This window comes from Phasianus colchicus, chromosome 28, assembly GCF_987193195.1.
Source record: "Phasianus colchicus chromosome 28, bPhaCol1.hap1.1, whole genome shotgun sequence".
In the NCBI taxonomy this organism is placed as follows: Eukaryota; Metazoa; Chordata; class Aves; order Galliformes; family Phasianidae; genus Phasianus; species Phasianus colchicus.
Window position 1 is genome coordinate 3,407,030 of NC_143463.1, and position 21,613 is coordinate 3,428,642.

Below are 21,613 nucleotides of genomic sequence, written 5' to 3' on the forward strand. Positions count from 1 at the left end.
GGCGGCCGCTTTACGCCAATAGGAAAGAGGGGCGGGGCGAGGCGGCAGGAGACAGCCAATTAAAACGCGAGGCGGAGCGAAATGAGGCGTGGCGGGAGCGGCGGGCCAATGGCAGCGCGGGGCGGGGCACTGCCGGGCCCCCCTGCCCGCCCGTCCGGAGAGCAGCCGACGTGCGGGCACCGAGCGCAGCCCCGGCCCCGCTGCAGCCCGAGCCCCGGGCGGCCGTGGCTGCTATGTGGCTTCGCGGCGCGCGGCCTCCACCGGGTAAGAGGGTGCGCACCGGGGCCGGTTACCGCGGACTGGGGCTCTTCTCCTCGCTGCCGCTCGGTGGGCGGCTCTGAGCTGCCCCGCGTTCGGTACCCGGGGTCACGGACGCGTCCCTCCCGCGGCGCGTTACCGGTGGACCGCGGTGCTTTTCTCCCCCACCTCTTCCTTCCCCCTCCCCCCCCACTCCTCCGTGGTCGGTAACGGCCGCAATGCCGCGCGGCGTCCGCTCGGCCCGGGACTTCCCCTCCGTCCGACTCGAGCCGCGCCGCCGGCTGCCCATCCCGCGGTCGGTTACCGGAACCCCGTCGGTGCCGTTGAAACCGGTGGAGACCGCAGGAGCCCCCGCCGTGCCCACGCACTGCGAACGGGGCTGCGGAGGACGGCACCGGGCAGAGCTCGCAGAGCCGCCCCGGCCTTCTGCTGTTCCCCCCCCCCCCCCGTTTTCCCCCCTCGCCGTGCCTCGTTCCCGGCCGTTGCCACGTGCCCCGGGCCGAGCCCCCCCTTCTCCCTCCTCCGTGTCCCCGTGGGCTCCCCGTGCCCGTCTCTTAGCGGCACCGCCGGGCTCTGTTTCCCCTCTCTGCGCTCCCCGCGGTGACTGCGGGGCGGACCCGGGAGCGTTCGGTCCCAGCGCCGTCCCCACGCGAGGGTGAGCGACTGCCCGTGGGGCTGCAGGCACGGAACGGGGCCGGACAAAGGCGCTCGGGGTCACCGTGCTATGGAACTGCAAACCCGGGGATCTGTGGGCTCGTATGGTTACCCCACAACCCTCTATTTCTGTGGCTGCTGTGGCCCCAAATGGGAATAGGCAAAGTGGGGGGCAGTGGGGAAACTGGTAGCCCCCAATGGCAGCCGGTAGCCCTCCACCATCGGGGCTGTGTAGGCGTTCCCCACCACGAGCCATTGCAGGGAATGGATGAGATCTGGTTGCCAAACCTCGTGGGCTCGAGGTGGTTTCCCCGAATGAACCCCCAGCAGTGCAGGTAGATGAGGGGAGGGGGCTCCTGGCGTGCTGCTGGCTGAGCCCCCACTCCTCGTGCTGTCGGATGGTGCCAGGTCAGACACCTCCGTGTTTCTAGAAGGGGATTAGTTGCAGGACGAGTGACCTTGTGGGTGGCTCTCCCAAGGAAGGGCTGTCCTGCCCTGCAGCACGGTGTCCACAGGACCCCTACAGGATTCTGTGTTTTGGGACCACGCTTGGGGTGCTGGCCATGGGTGCTTCTCAGAAGCAGCTGTGGGGAGAAGTGTCTGCCCCGAGGATGGGGACGCTGCACCCCACGTGTCCTCGGTGTCCCTGAGTGTCCTGCTTGGTCCCAGCAGCAAGGGACAGGCGGTGATGATCCCTGTGTGGCCCCAGCAGGGTCTGTTATCTGCACTGCTGCTATCCGAGCTGCCTGGAGGCCCGGCTGGGCTATCTGGATGCAGGCCCCTTCCCCCTGCAGCAGCAGGGCCCGGCCTCCCTATCTCATTAGCTCGAGATTAATGAGGCTCCTGGGTTGTCTTTAACTCCTTCCTGCTCGCCGCCTCCTGACCCTCTTCTTTACTTCTCCCTATGCAGGTTTGCGCCCACGCCTGGCCAAGGCTCAGCTGCCTGAGGACTGAGGACACTTTGCAGCCAACGGGGGGGGGGGGGGGCGCCCCAAAGGCTGAACGCAGCCCCTGGAAGTGCCTGGCAGTGAGGACGGAGCCATGCGCCTGGCAGCCGCCTGCTGACCCCCCCAAACTCCTGACAACAGCCAAGCATCCCCAAACCCACGTTCCCAACAGGAGCCCTACGGCAAAACAAAACGTGGGGTGGGCCGGGGGGCTGCATCGTCCCTTCCTGACCCACCTCGTGCCCCCCAGTGCCTCTGCCGCCCTCCTGGGGGCTCGGCAGCCCCCTCACAGGGCTGCCCCCCCCACCGCCCTCGCCTTGGCCTCCCGCCCTGCTGGAGCGCGGCACCCTGCCGGGCGCTGCCCCCCGCGCCCCCAGGGCATCCCCCCCCGCCCCCCCGGGGCTCTGCCGCCCGCTGGCAGAGCCATGAAGCTGCAGGCAGTGATGGAGAACCTGCAGCGACAGCAGCGTGCCCGGCTGCAGCAGGCTCTAGAAGCACGGCAGCAGGAGCAGCAGCAGCAGCAGCAGCAACGCTCCACGCCCCCCCCGGCGCAGCCCCCGCCGGCCTCAGGACAGACCCCTGCCCGGGGACGAGGCCCTGATCTTGCTCCAGCCCCTTTGGAGGAAGGCACAGAGCCTGAGAGCGCCCACATCCAGCGGGCACAGATGGCTGCCCTGGCTGCCATGCGGGCTGCAGCCGCCGGACTCAGCCACTCGTCCAGCCCAGGGATGTCGGAGGAGAGCCAGGAGGAGGAGGAGCGTGGTGAGGAGGAGGAAGAGGAAGAGGATGGCGGCGGCTACCAGCAGGAGATGGGCTCCGAGGAGGAGGAGGACCTGTGAGTACATGGCAGCACGTGGGGCTCAGGGAGGAGCAGGGGGGTCGGGGCCTGCAGGTGGGCAGCAGCACTGGGTCCTCCCTTGGAGGCAATGCGTGGTGCCTGGGCTGGAGCTGCTGCTCTGTTGACAGGTGCTGGAATCAGCTGTTTTCACCCTTCTCAGACTCATGTGAAGCCATCTGCCCCTGTTCCTGGCGCTGGGTGGGCGCTAGGCAAAATTCAGCTCTGTCTGAGAGCCACAATGGGGCTGTGATGCAGGATCCCAGCCTGGTTCTGAATGATGAGGGGCCATCGGTGGTGCCTCTGCCCGACCTGCATCTCCCTGGGCAGATCACAGACTCCCAAACTAAGGGACAGCCCACGGAGATGGCTGGAAGCCCAACAGACCTCATCCAGATGCTGGTCTGGAAAAAGCTTCTGGACGTAGGGAGGGTTCGTGGGAATGTCTTCCCACCTCCTGCCCGTGAGTCTGACACTGCAGGAGTGCTGTGCAGATGGGCCAGCTTAATGGTGCTAATCACACATCTCCCCCCTTTCCCTGCTGTAGGAAGGGCAAATGGGATGAAGAAGAATTTGAAGAGGACCTGGGCGAAGAGGAGGAGGAGGAGGAGGAGGAAGAAGAAGAGGAGGAAGAGGAGGAGGAGGAAGAAGAAGAGGAAGACTACGAGGAGGAGGAAGACATGGGCGAGGAGGGGCTGGGCTCAGCGGAGGCGGTGCGGACGGGCGCGGGGTCCCTGCTGCTCCGAAAGCCGCCGGCACCGCAGCACTGCCGGGGCGAAGCACAGCGGCTGCCGGGCGCACAGGAGAGACTCCCAGCTGGACTGGGCCCCCAGGGCCACGCACAGCTCCCACAGCCTGCACCCGACCACGGAGACTGGACCTACGAGGAGCAGTTCAAGCAGGTAGGAGCTGAAGGGGGATGTGAGGTTGGAGGGTTCGCTCCTTGGGTTGAGTTGGGAAGAAACCGTCGGGTTCTTCTGGGGTTTGAATCCTTTGGATTCGTTGCAGGGAGCTGGGAGAATTGTTGGGAACGGAGGGGAGGTGGGGGGGGGGGGGGGAAAGTCACTCCGGATTTGCAAATGTGAAGTAGCTCTTGGGTTTGCTCTTCTCCACGTTCTTGGGGCTGTTTTGGTGGGCTGTGTGCCAGCAGAGGCTGCAGCCCCCCCCCAAGCTCCGGACTTTCTTCCACGTGCCTGGCCATGGGCTGCACAAACCCGAGCTCGGGGCTAATAGAAGGAAATAGTGTAAAGCGGGGCTCCCCGGGGGCTACCCCGGCCCTTTGATGTGTGTGTGTTTAAGTACATCTGAGTTTAGGGCTGGGGGGAGGGGGTGAGAGCAAACAGCAGCAGATGGGACCCAGATGGAGAGTCTGGTGTTTTGGGAGGGGTGTGGTGGCCGCTGCCCCTTGCTCAGCTTGAGGAGAGGGGCTGAGGGCTGCTGCCTGGGCACGGGCAGCACTGTGCCATCCCATTGCTTCTGTGCTGCGGGAGGAAAACGGCTGCCCAGGGTTGGAGGCTGTTGCACAACTCCCAGCCTCACCAGCAGCCAGGCTTGGAGAATTTCACAGCCTGCTGTGGCAGGGAGGGGAACGCCCTGGGCTGCACTGGGTGAGCAGTGCTGTGGGGTCTGGGGGCTGCCCTGCTGGCTCTGATTGGGAGAGCAGCAGGATAGGAGCTGTGTGGGTCCCTGCGCACAGCTGCAGGGCTGGGAGCCTTTGCTGGAGCGGGGCCACTTGGCACCATTTGGCACAGCACGTGGCTGAGCTGCCATCCCCGTGCCCACCATCCGCAGCACGGCAGGCACCCAGGGCAGCACTCAGCCCCTGCTGCCCATTCCCTGCGTGCTTCACAGCAGCCCTGGTGCCTTCGGTGCTCCTCCGTAACCCTAACCTACGTCCGTGTGGGTTTTTATGAACACGCTGAACTTTTCCTGTGCTGTCTCGAGTGCGTACATATCCTCACCTCCTGGCGCTGCGTCGTCTTTCTTCTTGTGGTTTCTCTCTTTTGTACTTCCTGTAATTAGAGAGTGGGGGACGTAATCTTTTTATCTGCGAAAAGACTTTTAGATACCACGGCTGTGATCTTCCTGTTTGTCACTGTATGTGAGCGTATCCCAGCCCTGCACAATCACTCCGGGAGCTCCCAGCCGTCGGTACCCAGCAGCACAACGTGGGGCTCAGTCCCACCTCTCCACCCCAAAGGCCGTGCATCCATCCCTCTGTGCACCATTAGGACAGCTTCCTGGTTGTGCTGGAAGCACCCAGCATTGAGGGGGAAGGTGCCTGCTGCCTCCGTGCCGTGGGTGGAGGCAAGGAAGCAAAGCGTCCGCTCGGGGAGAGGCTTCCCCCGGCACGTCAGCTTGGATCCTGGCCTCTGGATTGAGGCCAGGGGCTGCGAGCAGCTCCTGCCCGGGAGCTCCTCCTGGCCGCCCTCCAACGCGTGCCTCCCAGCTCGCCCTGGCCCAGCTGACGAGCTGGGAAGGAGCAGCAGGAATGTAAACACAGAGCAGGCAGGATGCGCACGGCTCCGCGGGGTGGGGGGCGCGGGGGGCTGCACCCTCTTTGCTCTGTGCCTTAAGCCAGCGTGGAAAGACCCGACTGCAAACTCAGTGCTGCAGCCCTGGGATTGAGCGGAGAGGGATTCTGCTGCTGGAAGGGCAGTCCATGGGTGCTGGGGGGGTTCTTTGATTTGCTCACCCGCTGATCGGGGCTGCGAGCGCTGCCGTGCAGTGATGGGGTTGCTGTGATGGGGACATGCAGCTTGAGGAAGGTGCTATTTCTGGGTTCCTCTTTTCTTTATTTTGCAGCTGAGCTCCTTGCAGGTCAGCTCCGCTGGGGCGCAGCTCCAGCAGCCCCCTGCACCCCCACCCTCCCTTTATGGCTGCACTGCCCGGGGGGGTTTGCGCTCCCATCTACCAGGGCACTTTATTGACTCATTTGGGGCAGATTCCTGCAAATCAGCCCTCTGGAAGCTGCTGTGCAATGGGGCGAAGGGGAAGCGTGCGGGGTCGGGAAGCCAACGCGTGGCACCTCCCCATCCCTGGGGACGGCCACTGAGAGGCAGAGGTCAGCTCCTGCTGACCTGGGCGCTGCCCGTGCAGCAGCAGAACAAAGGAGCCTGCAGGGCTGGGGGCTGCCAGGGGCTCCTCGTTGGGGAGCTTTGGGGGGGGGGAGGGGGTGCAGGCTGGGGGCTCAGCTTGTTGCTGGTGCCAGTGCTGAAATCCTTTGCTCCTGCTGGTTGTGAGCTCGTCGCTGCGCTTGTGCCGGGTTGGGTGAGGGATCTGTGTGTTTTCCTGCAGAGGAAAATTCCCCTTTGCAGGATGATGACATTGGGACCCGAAGCAACCAGAGCCTGGGGCAGGGCACAACTAGAGGCAATCGGAATGCTTCTGAGAACCCTCCATTCCTGGGAACCGTGGGGTTTTTTGGGCCCTTTACCCAGTGCGGGGCTCAATTCAAGGAGAGCACAGAATGATCCCAGCCCACTGTCTGCATCCCTCCCCAGTAACAGAGAGCAACGTGGCCCTCGCTCTTCGTTTCGCCTCCCTCCCTCTTCCTTCCTTCCTATAAAAGCCTGCAGTGGGGCTGACCCCCGTGTGCCTGTGGGGCAGGAAAAGGTTTGTGCTGGTTGCCTTTCATCTCACCCCCGAGTGGGATGCTGAGAGCAGGGCTGGCATCAGCAGGGCAATGCCACCACATCTGGGCTCCCAGCATCGAGCCTGGAGCTCTCAGCCAAACGTAGGCGACTGGGATGGAGCAATCCTGGAGCCTTGGGGTCTGTCCCCACGCCCAGTGACACCGCAGGCTCTGGCCATGGCCACGCTGGGCTGTGCTTGGGTGAATTGCTGAGCACGGGCAGCCGGCGGTGCGAAGTGCTGCGTAATGCTGCCCTGGGGAGAACAGAGCTGGAGGAACCTCAGCAAAGGTCCCCACTGCGCAGTGCAGCGCCCTGGGAGAACCCCTCTCCTGACCTTTCTGTTTCGGGTGAGGATATGACTGCACCCCACTAATACCAGGAGCCTGAACCGGGGGTGCGCTCGCAACCCACGCCATCACAGTTTCCTGTCTCTGCCCCTTTTGGAGTTTCCTGTGCTGAATGTGAAAGCCAGCTGCTGGTTGTGCACCGTGGGCAGGCGCACGGCTCTGATTCAGCAGCAAGCCAGGTGTGTGCACCCCATCACCCCGCAGGGGAACCAGGGCTGCCCTGTCACACGGAGGTGTGCGTGTGCCAGATTTCAGAGCTGGCAGCAGGGATGGGGCTGGGAGGGAGGAGCTGATTGTGCCCTGCGTACATTCGGGGTCACTTTGCCTCTCTTTGCCATCACAGCCGTGCTGTTGGTGAGAGCTCGGTGCTGCAGGCAGGTGCTGGAGCTCTGTATTTCTGTTCCTATTTAAAAGAAGCTTTAAAAAGCCCACGGAGCGGGGGGGGGAGGTTGGCTTGTGGTGAGCTGTTGGTGCTTTTAGGGGAGACGGGAGGTTTCTGAAGCGTTCCAAATTGGGATGCTTCAAACACGCTGGTAGCACAAAAACCTCAGTCCTTATCTGCTGCTGAGCAGAGCCTGCCCGAGATATGGGGTTTCAAAGTGCAACGGTTAGAAAAAAAAAAACAAAAAACAAACCGAAAGCAACTCGGTAACCCCAGCATGGAGCTCGTGCCGTGTGTCCAGCCCTGTCCCACTCTCCAGCTCTATGGGTAGGTCTGGATAGGGAAAACACACTGGGCTTTTGCTGGTAGACGTGGCGTTTTCCGTTTTCCTTTCGCTGATGGCAGCGTGGAGGATGGGGGGGGTTTATTGCAGGCAGCCCACAAAACTGGGTGGTTGCAACACGAACGTCACGGTGCCCCCTGGGAATGGTGCTGGGTCAGATTCACCCTGCAACCTCATGCAGTGGCTGAGCCTCATTCTGTCCATCGGTCCGTTTGTCCGTCCGCCCGCGCGGCGCTGGGGCCGCAGCCCCCCGGGGGCAGGTGCCCTCAATGGTTTCATGCTGTTCACATGACTCAGGCAGCAATTAAAACTGAAAAGGGGGAAATGCAAGAGGGGCCGAGAGGAGGCAGAGGAAATGGTGATTTCTTGCTCAAAGGCTCCCTTTGAATGCAGCCGGTGCTGCTCGCAGTGCGCAGGGATCCAACGTCGCTTTTGTTCCGGATCGACCCCCACTGATGGCTCTGGGGGGAGGCAGTTGGTTGTGCAGCCCCCCGGGATGTTCATGGCTTCTGTAACGAGCACAGCCATCCTCTCCCGTTGCCATTTGTGGTGAAGGTCTTAAAGCTGTTCCTTATAGCACTCATTTTTTGGGGTAAAAGCCCAAACGGTGTCCGGTGCTCAATGGGGCTGGCTCTATGCTCTCCACCTTGCCCAGCAGCTGTGGGCAATGGGGCTGTGATGGGAGGGCGTGAGGGTAGCAAAGAACCCCCCCCCCCACACACACACACACACAACTGTAGATTTCCATCAGAACAGCAAACAGCCAAATGCTGCTCCTGACGGATGTGGGGAGCCTTCCCCATAAATGAACCCCATAGCAGAATTGAGATCAGCCCAACCTCTGCCTGGTGGGGGTCACCATGATGTAGGGGGGGGGGGGGCGGGTAGGGGGGTAGGGCTGGGAGCAGATTCCCCCCCTGCAGGGGCTATGCCTCTCTTAACAACAGTAGAAGAGTCCATTTACTTTCTTTTAAAATATCGATCAGAGCTTTATTGCGTTAGCGAGCCGAGCGGATGAGCTGCCCCCAGGGAGGCAGAGGGGCCTCTTCCTCAGGGGGTCCCCCCCCCACTGTGCCCTCCCACACATCATACCCTGTGCTGGGGGGTGGGGGGTCAGAAAGATAGAGCTGGGCCCCAACCCCAGGCACTGCTGCACCCGGAGGACAGCGATTGCAGCGCCTGGCGGGCAGATAACGGGGCTGAAGAGGAAATGGGGGGGGGGGGGGAGGTTAGCAAGGAGAAGGGGGGAGCGGGAGAAGCAGTGGGAATGCGTGGGGTGGGAGTTGAGTTGCGTGCGGATGAGTCGCTTTCAAAGGCACTGGGTTTGCTCCTTGTTAGGGTTTTGTTGGCTATAAAGTGCAAAGCTGCAAGTCTAGAGCGTTGGAGGTGGGGAGGGGGGGGGGAGGGGGGTGTGTTTGGGGGGGGGGGGCGGAGGAGATCCTTGCCCCTTTCTATCCCTGTCCCTTTCTATCCCCATCCTGCTCTTTGCCACCCACTGAAGGGTGTTCCTGGTGAGGGATCCATCGTGGTAATCAGCTCAGGGTGCTCCAGGAGCCTCCCGCAGCCCTAATCCCCCAATCCCAGCCGGGGGTCAGGGACTTCTCCTCGGCTTAGCCACAAAGTGCCTCCTGGCAGCCCTGGCTCAGGCATCTCAACCTCCGGGTCATTGCCCTGGAGGTGCCACCTTCAACTGGGGCACGCTGCTCCCTGGAAGGCACTGGGATGCCTGGTTGGAGTGTGATGGAGAGACCCAGTGTTAAAACCAGGGGTGGGAGGAGAGGATGGAGCAGGGACAGTCGTCACACTTTGTGTCTGGGCTTGGGGGTCCCGAACTGCCGCCTGCAAACCATGAGCATCACCCCCTTCCTTCAGAGCCTCAGGGCTGAATCACAGTGCTGCAGAGGAGGCAGCAGCCTCCCAGCTGAACCAACAGGAATAAGGGCTTATTTAAAAGAGAGAAAAAAAAAAAAAAAAATTGTTGCAGAGAATAGAGCACAAACCCTTTGTCAGCAAAGCAAACAGCCGTGCCGGGAGCAGAGGAGTTGGGCAAGGGTGCAGCGTTGCTCCATCGCCCTATTTCTGGCCGAAACCACAGCAGAAACAGGAGGCTGCTGGGGGAGGCCGGACGTGCTGCAATCGTGGGGTGGGGGGCCCTTGGGTGGGGGGCGGCCGCTCCCCGTGTGCTCAGCCCTGATAAGGCACCTGCCTGCATGGCTGCCGTGCCGGGAGCCGTGGGCGCAGCCCCTGACCCCCTCGGTGACCCTCACTATAAGTCCCTTAATCTCTCCACGCCTGGGTCTCTTGTCTGTAAAGCGGAGCTGATGATAATCCTGCCTTTGTCGTGGCTGCTCTTGGGCAGGGACGCTGCTCGCCGGGGGCCCTGCTGGTACCTGTGCTCTGCAGGATGCTATGGGGACAGGGGACGGGAGGCTTGGCCTCCTGCCTGGGTTCCCATCTGAGCATCGCATGCGTCTGCAGCGCAGCGTTGGCCGTGGAAACGTTTCGGTGAGGTTCTGCTGTGCGCCTCAGCAGGTTGGCACTGATGCTTCGTGGGGCTGACACCTACAGCCGCCTGCTATCAGGGCCATTCGTAGCCAATGGGCCTCCCCTAAAGGGCTGGAGGTGGCACAGCCTGACCAGGACCAGCCCCCCCTTCCCCCCCATAGGGACAGCCCGCTGTGCAGCGCCCGCCGGGTCGGAGAGGCACGAGGCCTCGCATTTCAGGAACAGATTTGCAATTACACAAATCCCCAACCCTACCGGGGCTGAGAGTGGAAACCCTGGGTGACTCATCTGCTTTGGCTTACAATGATCTCCTTTCTAAGACGATCATTTACATATGGTGGAATTTAAACCCCAGCTTGCCTACAACGGCTAATTCAGCCACGCTCCTGCCCCTTCTCGCCTCTGCCCGTGCAGGTGCTGGAGCTGCACATCCTGCCCATGCACCCTGCCCATGCACCATGCCCATGCACCCTGCCCATGCACCCTGCCCATGCACCATGCCCATGCACCATGCCTGCACACCCAACCCAGGCTTGCACGCAGCCAGCGGTGCCCCCCATACAGTCCCAGCTTTGGGATGGGTTCCCCCATAGAAGCCACTCACTCCCGGTGCAGGGGTGTTGCTGCCTTGGACACGCTTTCTCAATACTTACTGACTGCACTGAATTAATATTTGCACAGGGTCAGGTGTGATAGAGAGCATGTGTCAAGGGCATGCACAAACACATACGTGGCGAAGGGCTGCGGGAGCTGCTGGTGGAAGCTGACTTCCAAATGACCTTTCCTGGGTGGCAGCTTTTGGCTGGAAAGAGAGGAACTGCCCCAAAACAACGTGCAGCCACTGTGCTGTGGCAGTTGGGTTGCTCTGGGATGGGGAGGAGAGGGGCTCCTCGGTGACCTCTCAGCAGCCCACGCTGCGCTGTGCCATTTGCATTCCAGCCGTGAACTCTGTGCGCTTTTATTGGAGCCGGAGCCCCGCGAGCTGCCACCAGTGCTCAGTCCAAAATAGTCGTTTAAAATGCAATTGCAGCAGAATTCACTTCCTCCTTTGTATAAAGAAAAAAAAAAAAAAGAGGGAAACGAGCAGCCACCCAACTGTCCCCACGGTGCTGGAGCTGGATCTGAACCCCCCTGCCGTGGTGAAACCACAGTGGCACCGAGTGGCACCGAGCCCTCAGCCAGCAGACCCTGCATGGCACAGCGTGGTGCTCCAAGCTTGGGGTGGCTCAGACCCTTGGGGAGGGTCATGCAGTGCAGGCAGGGACCTGGACGGGCTGTTCCTTCTTCTCTCTCTCCCCTCCCTGCTGCTGAAGCTGACAGAACCGGCTGAGCCGTTCCCATCTCAGGCGGGTGCTGGGCGCCTTTCCATCGCCGCCAACCCCGGTGACTTCGTGGTGCTTGGCATAGAGGGGGGGGCAGGATCAGCCCCTCTACATGTGGGGCGGGTGGCTGACACGGGGCAGACAATGGGGGGTCAGGGAGGTTAAACGGCGACTAATTCGCTCTTTCAGTGTCTCCCTCTGCGTCGTGGTGACACCCGCATTGTTGGCGCTGACACCGGCGTCCTCCAGCTGGCGGTGATGGGATGTGTCCCCATGCAGTGCCCTGTGGCAGGGAGAGCAGTGCAGGGGCAGCACAGGAAGGGTCTGAGCCACCCCAGCAGAAGACCAGGCTAAGGAAGGCAGGAGATGCCCGATGTCTGATTTGGGGATGGGCTCCTGCTCATCACTGTCCCCTGCCCCGTGTCCTGGGGGGATGGCTTTGGTGTGCTGCTGTAGGAGGGCTTCAGCACGCAGCCATAGCCAGGCTTGGGTTGGATGCCTCGAGGTACTGCAGAGGGGATGTGGTCGTAGCAGCGCTCGGGGATTTTACTGCTGGTGGCATCAGGAGGGGTTTGCAGCCTTTCTGAGAAATCAGGAGCGGATTTACTCACGTGATGTGGGAGCGATGACACCTGGGTGCCCCTGGGGTCTGCCACCCTCTGGCTCCCTCAGCCCAAGGGGATGGCAGGACAGGCACCTGCAACGGGGCCCCGTGCCCCCACTCCGGGAGGTGGCCGATCTGTGGAGGGGACAATGCTGGGAACCAGAGGGAACAATAGAGCCAACGGGAAGCGCAGCACTGACGACCCTGTAAACCTCTCCCGGCAAACGTACCCAGGCTCCCCCTCCGGAAAGGGGCCCTTTCTGGGCTGCCCTGGGGATGGGGAGCGCCCGTGCCCCCCCGCACCCCAAGCACTGAGCTCAGGCAGCAGGAATCCAGCCGGGCCAGTCAGCGCAGCCGCCCGCAGTGCCGCTGGTGAGGCTGCCCCAGCCCTGTGCAGACCCCCACCCATGGGGAGCTCTGCCTCTCTGCTGCTTCCAAGCTCCGTTGGACCCTGCTTTTGGGGAGGGGGTTGAGCCCAGGCACAGTGCATCCCCTTGGGATCCATGGGGAGTCAAGAGCGCTCGCATAGAGCAGGGATGAGGACAGGCTTGTGGTGGGAGGTGACCCCGTCCCTAAGCTGAACGCTTTATCTGCCCACAGGATCGGGGATGTTCACCCTTCCTGCTGCTCGAGGGATGGGTGGAAAGGAGCCGGCCGCGCTCATCACGCGGTCATCCGATACGAACCTGATACCTCAGCACAGCTGCTGGGCGGGCAGCAGCCCCTTCCGCAGTCCCCCCGGCAGCTGAACACCCTTGGGACTGGGAGGGTCACACTGTTGTCCCCCTGGCTATGCCTGTATCATGCCTGTAGACCCCGAGATGTGCAAAGTGCACTGCGGGCACCGGGTGCCCCAAAGCTGCAGCACAGCTTTACGGGAAACCATGTTGGAGCAGCGTCATCCGAAACACTTTATTTCAGGACTCGTCACCAGAACTCTAGTTTTTACTAATGACTTTCTTTTTCTAAAGAATTCCACCTCCCCACCCCCCCCACCAGTTCTGTGTCCTGAAACCAGGCACCGGTGTGAGCAGCGCAGGGCCGATGGTGTGCAGTGGGAGCACAGGGGGATGCCAAGGGGTGGGTGGGGGTCCTCACATGCAGCCCAGTTAGGAGCTGCAGGGAAAGCCCTCTCCAAGTCTATACTCTCCATGTAACACCTCCTGGCAGCTGAGCTGCCCCCTGCTTCGCCCCTCTGCTGTCAGCAGCAAAGGTGCTGCAGCCCCGGAGGGAAGGAGAAGGGCAGAGCAAAGCCCTCGGTCACGCCAGCCATGCTGGAACACATCAGAGCGTGCTCAGCTCTGCTGCTGCACGGAGCAGGCTGGTGGCCGCTGGGTTTCCCTCTGTTCCCAGAAAGCTCCTGCATCGTGCTTTATTTGTGTGGGTTGTTGTTTATTTTTCGCCCTAAACAGCAGTGCTGACTGCTTTATTCCCCATAGCGCTCAGCCTATTGCTGGTGGGGATTTCAGGGCACCTGGGTGGGGGGGGAGGAGTGGGGTTTCCCCCACCAGCATGCAGCCTGCACGTCACAATGGGCTGGGAAGAGAAAGGAGGAAAGCAGTGAGTGTGGAACCTTCCTGGTGGTGGGAAAAAAGGCCATGGAAATGATTCCCTGGGGCTTGGAAACCCAGAACCGCAGCGCTGTGGCGTTTGCAGCTCGGGTCTCGGCACAGTGGCAGAGCGAGCCTGGTGAGATCGGCACAGATCCCGCAGGGGCCACACTGCAGGAGCCTCATTACCAGCAGCCTCGTTAACAGCCGCCTCCCGGCTTTAATTGCCATGGGTGCTCACAGTGAGGCCTCCCAGTGCGTTCGTTATCTTGGCACAGCCCGGCGCTTCCCGTGCCGCCGCTCTCCGGCATTCCTGGCATTGCCAGGAGGCTGCTTTCCATCAGCCCTTTGGAAGCCAACGGGTCAGGATTTTCATGTAATCTGTTTCGAAGGGCTGATCTGGCCATCCACACCGTGCCAGGATCCTGCGGGCTGAAGCTCAGCACTTTTCCTGCCCAGGAAAAACAGCCACATGGCACCACGATGCGCCCGCGGCGCGGTGACACCAGGCATCACTCATGGGCTGGACGAGCTGCGACGTGGGCACCTTCATCCCCTGGTGTCCTGGGGGTGGCTCTGCTCTAAGAGGATATCGTGGGGGCAGCTGTGTGACAGATTAAGCCATTTCCACCTCCCTAATGATGAGATGTAAATCTATCAGCTCAGAGTGGCCCCGAATCGCAGCGCACCATGCTGGCACACGCTGCACCGCGGCACCTGCTGCTCTCGGTCCGGCCGGTGCACGGTTTCACACGTTGCTGAAATGAGAATGAGTTTCAGTTCCTCCTGGTTTATTTTAGCTCCTATCGCTGCGTGCCGAGAGGAGGGGATGGGTGCGTGTGGTCAGAGTTGTCCGGGGCAAAACGAGATGCCATCAATGCAAGGAAATCCTGTGAGGGGCCAAGGAATGGTCGGACTAGATGATTGTGGAGCTCTTTTCCTTAATGGCTCTGTGATTCTATGGTTCCACGTCTCTGCCTATGCTCCGTGGTGCCCCCTGGTTCCCCCCAACGCTGTGCTGGGAGGACTGAGGCTCTGGGCAGCGTGGCCAGGGCTGTGCACAGACGGTGCTGAGCATCCCGCATGGCTTCACAACAGCATTTGGGTGAGCACGAGCCGGCAGCACCCGCCCCACTGCAGGACTTTGGCACGGGATCGCCAGCGCTCAGCCCTGTCAGCACTTTCCCCACTGGGAACCCACGGATCAAAGGTGCATGTAACGATCGGCGCACGCGGCCGGGCAGCCCTCCCCTGCACCACTAATCCCCTGCAGCTGAGCAGATGCACGTTTTCCTCAGCTGATGGTTAATTTTCTTTCATCCTCTTAAATGCGGATGTCCAACGTTTCCTTTGGGATCGAACCCCCAGCCCACGGGGCACCTGACCGTGGTGATGCCTGGGGTGTGAGTGGCTCCCATGGGAGCCACCGGTGCCTTGCTGGGGCTCCTGGGCTGTTCCTGGCAGTGCTCATCTCTTCCCAAAGCCAAACATGGATTTGGTGCATCCCAATGCAACACAGCAGCCTGAGGAGAGACCCCAGGAAACTTTATTTAAGAGCTGCCCTTATAAAAATTGAATGAGATGATGCTTTAATAAATGGCTAATCAATGGTTAGAGCTCTGCAGGTTAATAGGCTGCATGTGACCCTCATGCTGGGCGCTGCTCTGGGACAGCTGTGCCGTGTGCTGGGTTTGGACGCTGCCCCATGGGCACCAGGCACTCGACGTGGCCCCTTCCCAGCACTTTTGTTCCTTTGCATTTCCTTTTTTCCTCCCCCGCTCCAGCAGAGCTGAGCAGCAGGGTGATGTTTTCCCAGCCTCCCCCTCTGCCTCCCTGGATTTGTGTTTAATCAGCTGGCTCTGCTGAGAAAGCCTTGGCCGCCTCCGTCCCACCTCCTCCGCTCCTTTGTCTGAGATACGGAGGGCGCACGCTGGCAGTGGGGCTCTGTGCTCTGCACCTTTGGGTCCCCACAGGTTCAGTGCATGGATGTGGTGGGGAAGCAACTGCCAGCAGCACCCAGAGCCTCGCACCGCTCCCAAACCTCACACAGCTTCAACCTCCCATCATTTTCGCAGGAGAGGCAAAACGAGGGGCACTGCCATGCCCTGAGCTCAGCACGGCGTGCCAGCACCCAGCACCCTCACATCCAGCCACGGGCACAGCTCTCATCCCTGTCAGCAGGGCGCAGGGGGCACCGGCTCACCCCATGCATGGATCCATAGGCTCGAGGTGCTCAGCAGCAGCAGCACCGGGGAAATCTCTTCCTCCTCCCTCCGTCTGCGTGCGGCTTTCTGAGCGCTCGAGGAAACGGGGCAGGCTGGCTTGGCGCAGACCCAGCATCCTTCAGCTGATCGGGAGCAGCCTCTGCCCAACGCCACGCCGGCCGCATCCTGCGCATCGCCCGGTGCTGCCTTAGGGCTGCTGGGGGCTGCAAAGGGGTCAGCGGTAACGATGGCTCCTGACCTCTCCTAGGCTGTTTGCTCAGGGGCTGGCTGAGTTTTTTTTTGCAAAGGTTTCCAGGGGAACTGCAGGTTTATGGCTTTCCTGTAGTGCCCTTCCCTGTTATCGGCTCAGCCCCATTGATCCCTTTGATCGGCGTCGGCGGAGGAGGAATTCGGCCCCACGGGGATCCTCCCGGGGGTGGGGATTTGGGGGGGGGGGGGGAATGGGGGGGTCATCCTTGTCCCTGCTGGGTGACACCAGGTCCGTGCATGCCAGTATTGGTTACCCACTTAACCTCATGGTGCGTGCTTGCAGCGTGACACACTCGTATTTATAGCCCCCTCCCCACAGCCCGCAGTTGTTCAAAATTGTCCTTCGGGAAAGCAGGCTGGAGGAGGGAGGTGGGGGGGGGGCTGGAGGTGCAGCATCCACCCCCACACAGCCAGTACCCGTTGTCCACCCCCCCCCCCCCCCAGCCCCATTCCTCTCTTATGGCACAGGGCTGCGGTGCGGCGTCGGAGCGAGGCGTGCGTGCGGAGGGCGTGATTTGCTCGGCAGATTTGCTGCCATAAATCAGGGCAGGAATGTGTCGGGCTGTCAAACAAAGGGTGGGGTCCCAAGACAAAAGCTGGCCCCAGCAGGAACGGGTGCTTCAGGAGCGTCTGTGCACGAATCTTCCCGTCCTGTGCCTCGTAAAAACATTTCCCAGTTGCAGACGCTCAGGGTGCAATGAACCACACCGGCTCCAGGTTTGCTCCAAGAGCCATTCCTGGGAAATGCTTTCATAGGAGCACAGGCTGCCAGCATGCCAGGGGACAGCCGCTCCCAGCACCGCCCTCCTACGGCAGATTTGCTGCTCGTTGAAATGGGAGCAAGCTTTGGAGGTGGCTGGAGCCAGCAGGGCACGGTGCGGCTCCAGGTTCCTCATCCCAGCATAACCCCATCCCATGGGTCCCAAGCACCCTCCTCACCGCCACCCTTTTTGAGGCTGGACCCCTGGGTGCTGGACCCCTGGGTGCTGGACCCCTGGGTGCTCCCTGAGCACAATGAAGCAGTTGCACACGAGCTCACACCACAGCGTGCAACCCACACACAGCTCCCTGCAGCCCGGCGTGGGCTCCCTCGGGCACTGCAGGTGTGGAGGAGGGAATCACACCAAAGCGTTGCTCCACTCTGTGCCAAGAGCGTGCTGGATTGCTAAAAATAACCAGGATCCCTGTTCTGCTGGGAGGATCCCAGGGCTGATTGCAGTCGCTCAGCCTCCGGGCCAGGCTGGGGGCAGCGCCGTGGTTTCGGGGCCGGGATCTCAGCATGACAAATCCCTGCGCTCGCTCTCGTCTTGGCTGTGGCACGGCGTCATGCATGGCTGCCTTGTATCATTTTTTACACCTGGCTCCCAGCGAGTGGAGTTTTCTGGGAATTGATGCACCCACTGCGAGGCTGCCCTCCTGTCTGCCAGCTGGGAGCTGCCTGCCAGAGCCTTGGCGTGGTGACAAGGATGGGTCATGGCAGGGAAGGCAGCACTGCTCCTTATGGGGCTGTCCTGCTTTGCCCTGGTCCCCATTGCCCCAATGGTTCTGCAGCTGCAGTGCGGAGCAGAGCGTTCCTACCCTGAGCTGCAGGGACTTTGGGACCCAACAGCTCCGTGCAATGGATCCCTGCAATGCCTGGGGGGTGGGAGAGGGGGGGGGGGAGAATGCTGCACCCCATAGAGATCTCTGATTGCCTCTTGGGAGCTGCCCCAGCCCTTGGGTGAGCTTTGGGTCAATGCACTGCTGGGAGCTGGGTCAGGGGGCTGGGTGCCCACTCTGCTGGGCACAGCTGCCCTCATTCTGCTGCACACTGTGACCACAGACCCCATCTGCTGTTTGTGGGATCAGGGGGGGGATCCCTGGGGGGAGGGTTTGGGGCTGTTTGGTGAGGTGTGTGCAATGTTCTCCTCTTGTTGCACAGCTGTACGAGTTGGATGGTGACCCCCGGAGGAAGGAGTTTCTGGATGACCTCTTCAGCTTCATGCAAAAGCGAGGTGAGCCCCCCCACCCCCCGCCCACCCTCCACCCCCGCTCTGTCCATGGGTTTTATTTTCTCTCGTGTCATTGTAACCCAAGGTTAATGCTCCGGCCAGACTGGTAGTTAATTTTTAACCTCGTTGCAAAGCGGGGTCAAACCTGCTCTGCTGGAATCCGCGCCGGGAGCTCAGCGCAGCGATTCCTGCCCCACTGCTGGCCCCACGGGGCTGATTTCATCGGGTCCATCCCCTTCAGGGTAGCTTTACCCTCAGCCTCCCCCCGTGCTGCCCCATCCCCAGGTTATGGTGAGTCCAGAGCAGCCTCAATCCAAAGCCCAGCTCTGCTCTCAGGACCGACGGGGCACCCAACATCACCGGCAGCGTCTGGAAAATGTTGACCTGTGGTATTCGAAAGGAGAATGTCAAATATCTGTGTATATATGAGCATACACACGCACAGCTCCGTGCTGCAGGGGAGGTCTGGGTGTAGCTGTGAGTCCTGCTTCATCCTGCTGCAGTTTTTGGCTTGCTATAAAGCTGCCTCCTGCTTGGTGTCCAACACACAGCTCTGCCCTGGGGTGGTAGGAGGGCAGCAGGTGGGCACGCAGCCCGTGCTGGTTGTATTGGTGCAGCTCAACCATGCCCCAAGACAGCACTCTGCACCCATTGGGGCAGCTGCAGGGCTGTGTGCACTGCTGGGGGGTGAACTGGGGAGGGGGCAGGAGGGCTGTGGTGCTGCCAGTGGAATGGAGAAAAGAGCTCAACGTGTGGCCACGTCAGCTGCTGCCACCTCCCGGCACCGGGCTGGGGAGAACCAAGGAGCCACAGTGCTGCCTTCCCTGCCATGACCCAACCTTGTCACCATGCCAAGGCTGGGGCTGCTCAGCACTGCTGGAGCTGGGGTCCAGCAATGGAAATGTGAGTGCATCCAGCCTTCTGGCTAAAGAGGCATTTGGGGAAGCACGTGTGTGTGTGTGTGTGCATTGGTCTTCCAGCACCCCCAGGTTCAGCTCTGCCCCACAGGCTGCTCCATGAGCTGCTCCTTCCAGCCCTGGTCTGGGTGATTCCTGTTGATTCCCTGCAGCTCCAGCTGTGTTTCCTTCTTGCTGGGTCTGGGGGGCCCCAATTGCATGCAGCCTGGGCACAGCACGACCCTCATCCCGTGGCTGCTGTTATAAATAAATGCTGTTGCTGGGTGCAGCTGCCTCTGCCTTCAAACCATGGCCGGCCCCTTTTGAGTTTCTTTTTCCTCCATGGTGCTGAGCAAGATGAAGTGGGGGTGCTCGCAGAAGGAAGTCGAGTGGTAGGGGAAGGGAGAGGCAGCAGCAGGATTCCCTCTTTGCCTCTGCCTACCTGCACACCCCCTGCCCACTCTCTGCCATCCCCAGGGACCCCCGTGAACCGGATCCCCATCATGGCCAAGCAGGTGCTGGACCTGTACATGCTCTACATGCTGGTGACAGAGAAAGGAGGCCTGGTGGAGGTCATCAACAAGAAGCTGTGGCGAGAGATCACCAAGGGACTCAACCTGCCCACCTCCATCACCAGCGCGGCCTTCACGCTCCGCACCCAGTGAGCACCAGGGGGGCACGGGGGGGGGGGGGTGGGATTTGGGGACAGCGGGTGGGGATGGGGCCGTGCTGTGCCTCACTGCATCTTTCCACAGGTACATGAAGTACCTGTACCCCTATGAATGTGAGAAGCGGGGCCTGAGCAACCCCAACGAGCTGCAGGCGGCCATTGACAGCAACCGAAGGGAGGGACGCCGGCAGGGATTTGGCAGCTCGCTCTTCACCTACTCACCTGGTGGCACCCATGGGCTCCTCTCCTCACCCAAGCTGCCGGTGCCAGCCCTGGGGTTGGCCTCGGCCACCAACGGCGGTGCCATCGCTCCCGTCCAGAAGATCAAGAAAGGTAACAGATGCTACGGGTTGAGGGCACCGGTGGCATTGCTCCATCCCCTCCCTGAGCAAAGTTGGGTTCCCCTGGGGGCCTGATGCTTTTGGAGACCACTGCATTGAGTCATAGAGGGATTGGGTTGGAAGGGACCGTGATGGTCACCCAGCTCTGACCCCTGCATGGGCTGGGTGCTGGATGCTGTAGGCTTTTTGAGCTGCACAATTGTCTGTCCAGCTTTTCATCCACCAACACCCCCAAGTCCTCTCCGCAGGGCTGCTCTGTGTCCATTTACCCCTTATCTGTGTTGGTTTGGGGCTGCAATCACCCTACCCCACTCCAATAGGGCAGAGCACCGGGCAGCAGCTCCTGATGGTGGGGTCTGGGGCACTGTAAATGGGGAACTGACCCACTCTCTGCCCCACAGAGGAGGACGCACCCATCCCCATCTCCATGCCCAGCCGGCTGCCGGTGTCTCTGGCCGGACACCCGGTGGTGGCAGCTCAAGCTGCAGCCGTGCAGGTGGCAGCAGCAGCCCAGGCCGTGGCACTGGAGCAGCTGAGGGAGAAGCTGGAATCGGGGGAACCCCCGGAGAAGAAGATGGCACTGGTGACAGACGAGCAGCAGCGACTGATGCAGCGCGCCCTGCAGCAGAACCTCCTGGCCATGACAGCACAGCTGCCCATGAGCATCCGCATCAACAGCCAGGGCACGCGCTCACCAGGTGGGTGCCACTGTGCGTGGGGTTCAGGGTGAGATCGGGGCACGGGGACCTCAGAAAAGGGTCCATCACCTCCGTTTTCCCCAGCAGAGAACCGCCAGGACACCTCCAGCAGCACAGCCAACAACGGCACCAACAGCATCAGCATGTCAGTCGAGATCAACGGCATCGTCTACACAGGTAGGGCGCGGCGCAGTGTTTTTACCACGGTCCCAGCTTTTGGCATCACCCTTCATTTTCACCTGCACAGCGGGTGCCCCCCCAACACTTCCCAACGCTGCTCTCCCCCCCTCCCCCAGGTGTGCTGTTCGCCCAGACGCCCGGCCCTTCTTCCTCCTCCTCCTCATCCTCCTCCTCCTACAGCAAAGGCAACGGCAGCCGCGGCGGCAACGGCACCAACAGCGGTGGGACGGGGGGCAGTGGGAGCAGCATGGGCAGCGTCCCCCCTGCTGCTCCACCCGCCGTGCCTGTGCCCCCCCCCAGCTCTACCTCCAACAACGCTTCGCCTTAACGCCTTCCCCCCCCCCCTCAATACACACAGCCAAAACCACCCCGAGGTGCCCGGGGGCTGCAGGTGGGCCAGGGTGGTGCCGGGGGGGTGGGGGGGTAATGGGGGGGGTTTTCAGCCTCGAGGTTTTCCTTCAGGGCTTATCTAGTGTCTCCCCAACCCCCCCCCTCCCTCCTCGACCTGTTTACCTCACACACATCACACTTTGCACTGTACATTTATTATTATTATTATTATTTTTTAACTCGTGTTACCTCCAGACAGACGTACGGACGCCTGCCAACGCGAGCTTTAATGAAACCTCCTGGCACTCGTTAATGGAAAAAAAACAAAAAACAAAAAAAAAAAACACACAAAACGAAACGAAAGAAAAAGATAAAAAAAACAAAAAACAAAAAAACCCAGGAAAAAAAAAAAAAAGTTGGAAATCGGGAGATATTTTATTCATTAGATCCTTTTTCTTCCCCCCCTCCCCTCCTCTATTTTGAGAACTACACTTACTATATGGGATTTTCAGAGGTTGTTGTTTGATTGTTTTCGTTGTAAATAGCTTCTATTTTATTCTCTAAAAAGAAAAGAAGGAAAAAAAAAAAAAAAAAACAAAGAAAAGAGAATCAAACTTTTAACATGCAGATGATATATATGGACGTTGTCAG

At 60.9% G+C, this 21,613-nt stretch overlaps 1 protein-coding gene across 1 annotated transcript; it reads left to right on the plus strand.

The window, feature by feature from the left end:
* The first annotated feature begins 106 nt into the window (after positions 1 to 106).
* On the plus strand, positions 107 to 21,571 carry ARID3A (AT-rich interaction domain 3A). Its single transcript, XM_031604213.2, has 9 exons — positions 107 to 264; positions 1,823 to 2,694; positions 3,242 to 3,596; positions 17,778 to 17,850; positions 19,221 to 19,404; positions 19,499 to 19,746; positions 20,156 to 20,452; positions 20,540 to 20,629; positions 20,749 to 21,571. Exons 1-9 carry the CDS (start codon positions 109 to 111, stop codon positions 20,958 to 20,960), a joined length of 2,487 nt encoding a protein of 828 aa, XP_031460073.2. The 5' UTR covers positions 107 to 108; the 3' UTR covers positions 20,961 to 21,571.
* Positions 21,572 to 21,613: the final 42 nt, after the last annotated feature.

Bases quoted from the DNA above. Each gene is read 5' to 3' on its own strand.
- ARID3A (XM_031604213.2), top strand. From the start codon at position 109: ATGGCAGCGCGGGGCGGGGCACTGCCGGGCCCCCCTGCCCGCCCGTCC. The intron at 265-1,822 runs GTAAGAGGGTGC...CTCCCTATGCAG, and splicing joins CGGCGCGCGGCCTCCACCGG to GTTTGCGCCCACGCCTGGCC. The intron at 2,695-3,241 runs GTGAGTACATGG...TCCCTGCTGTAG, and splicing joins TCCGAGGAGGAGGAGGACCT to GAAGGGCAAATGGGATGAAG.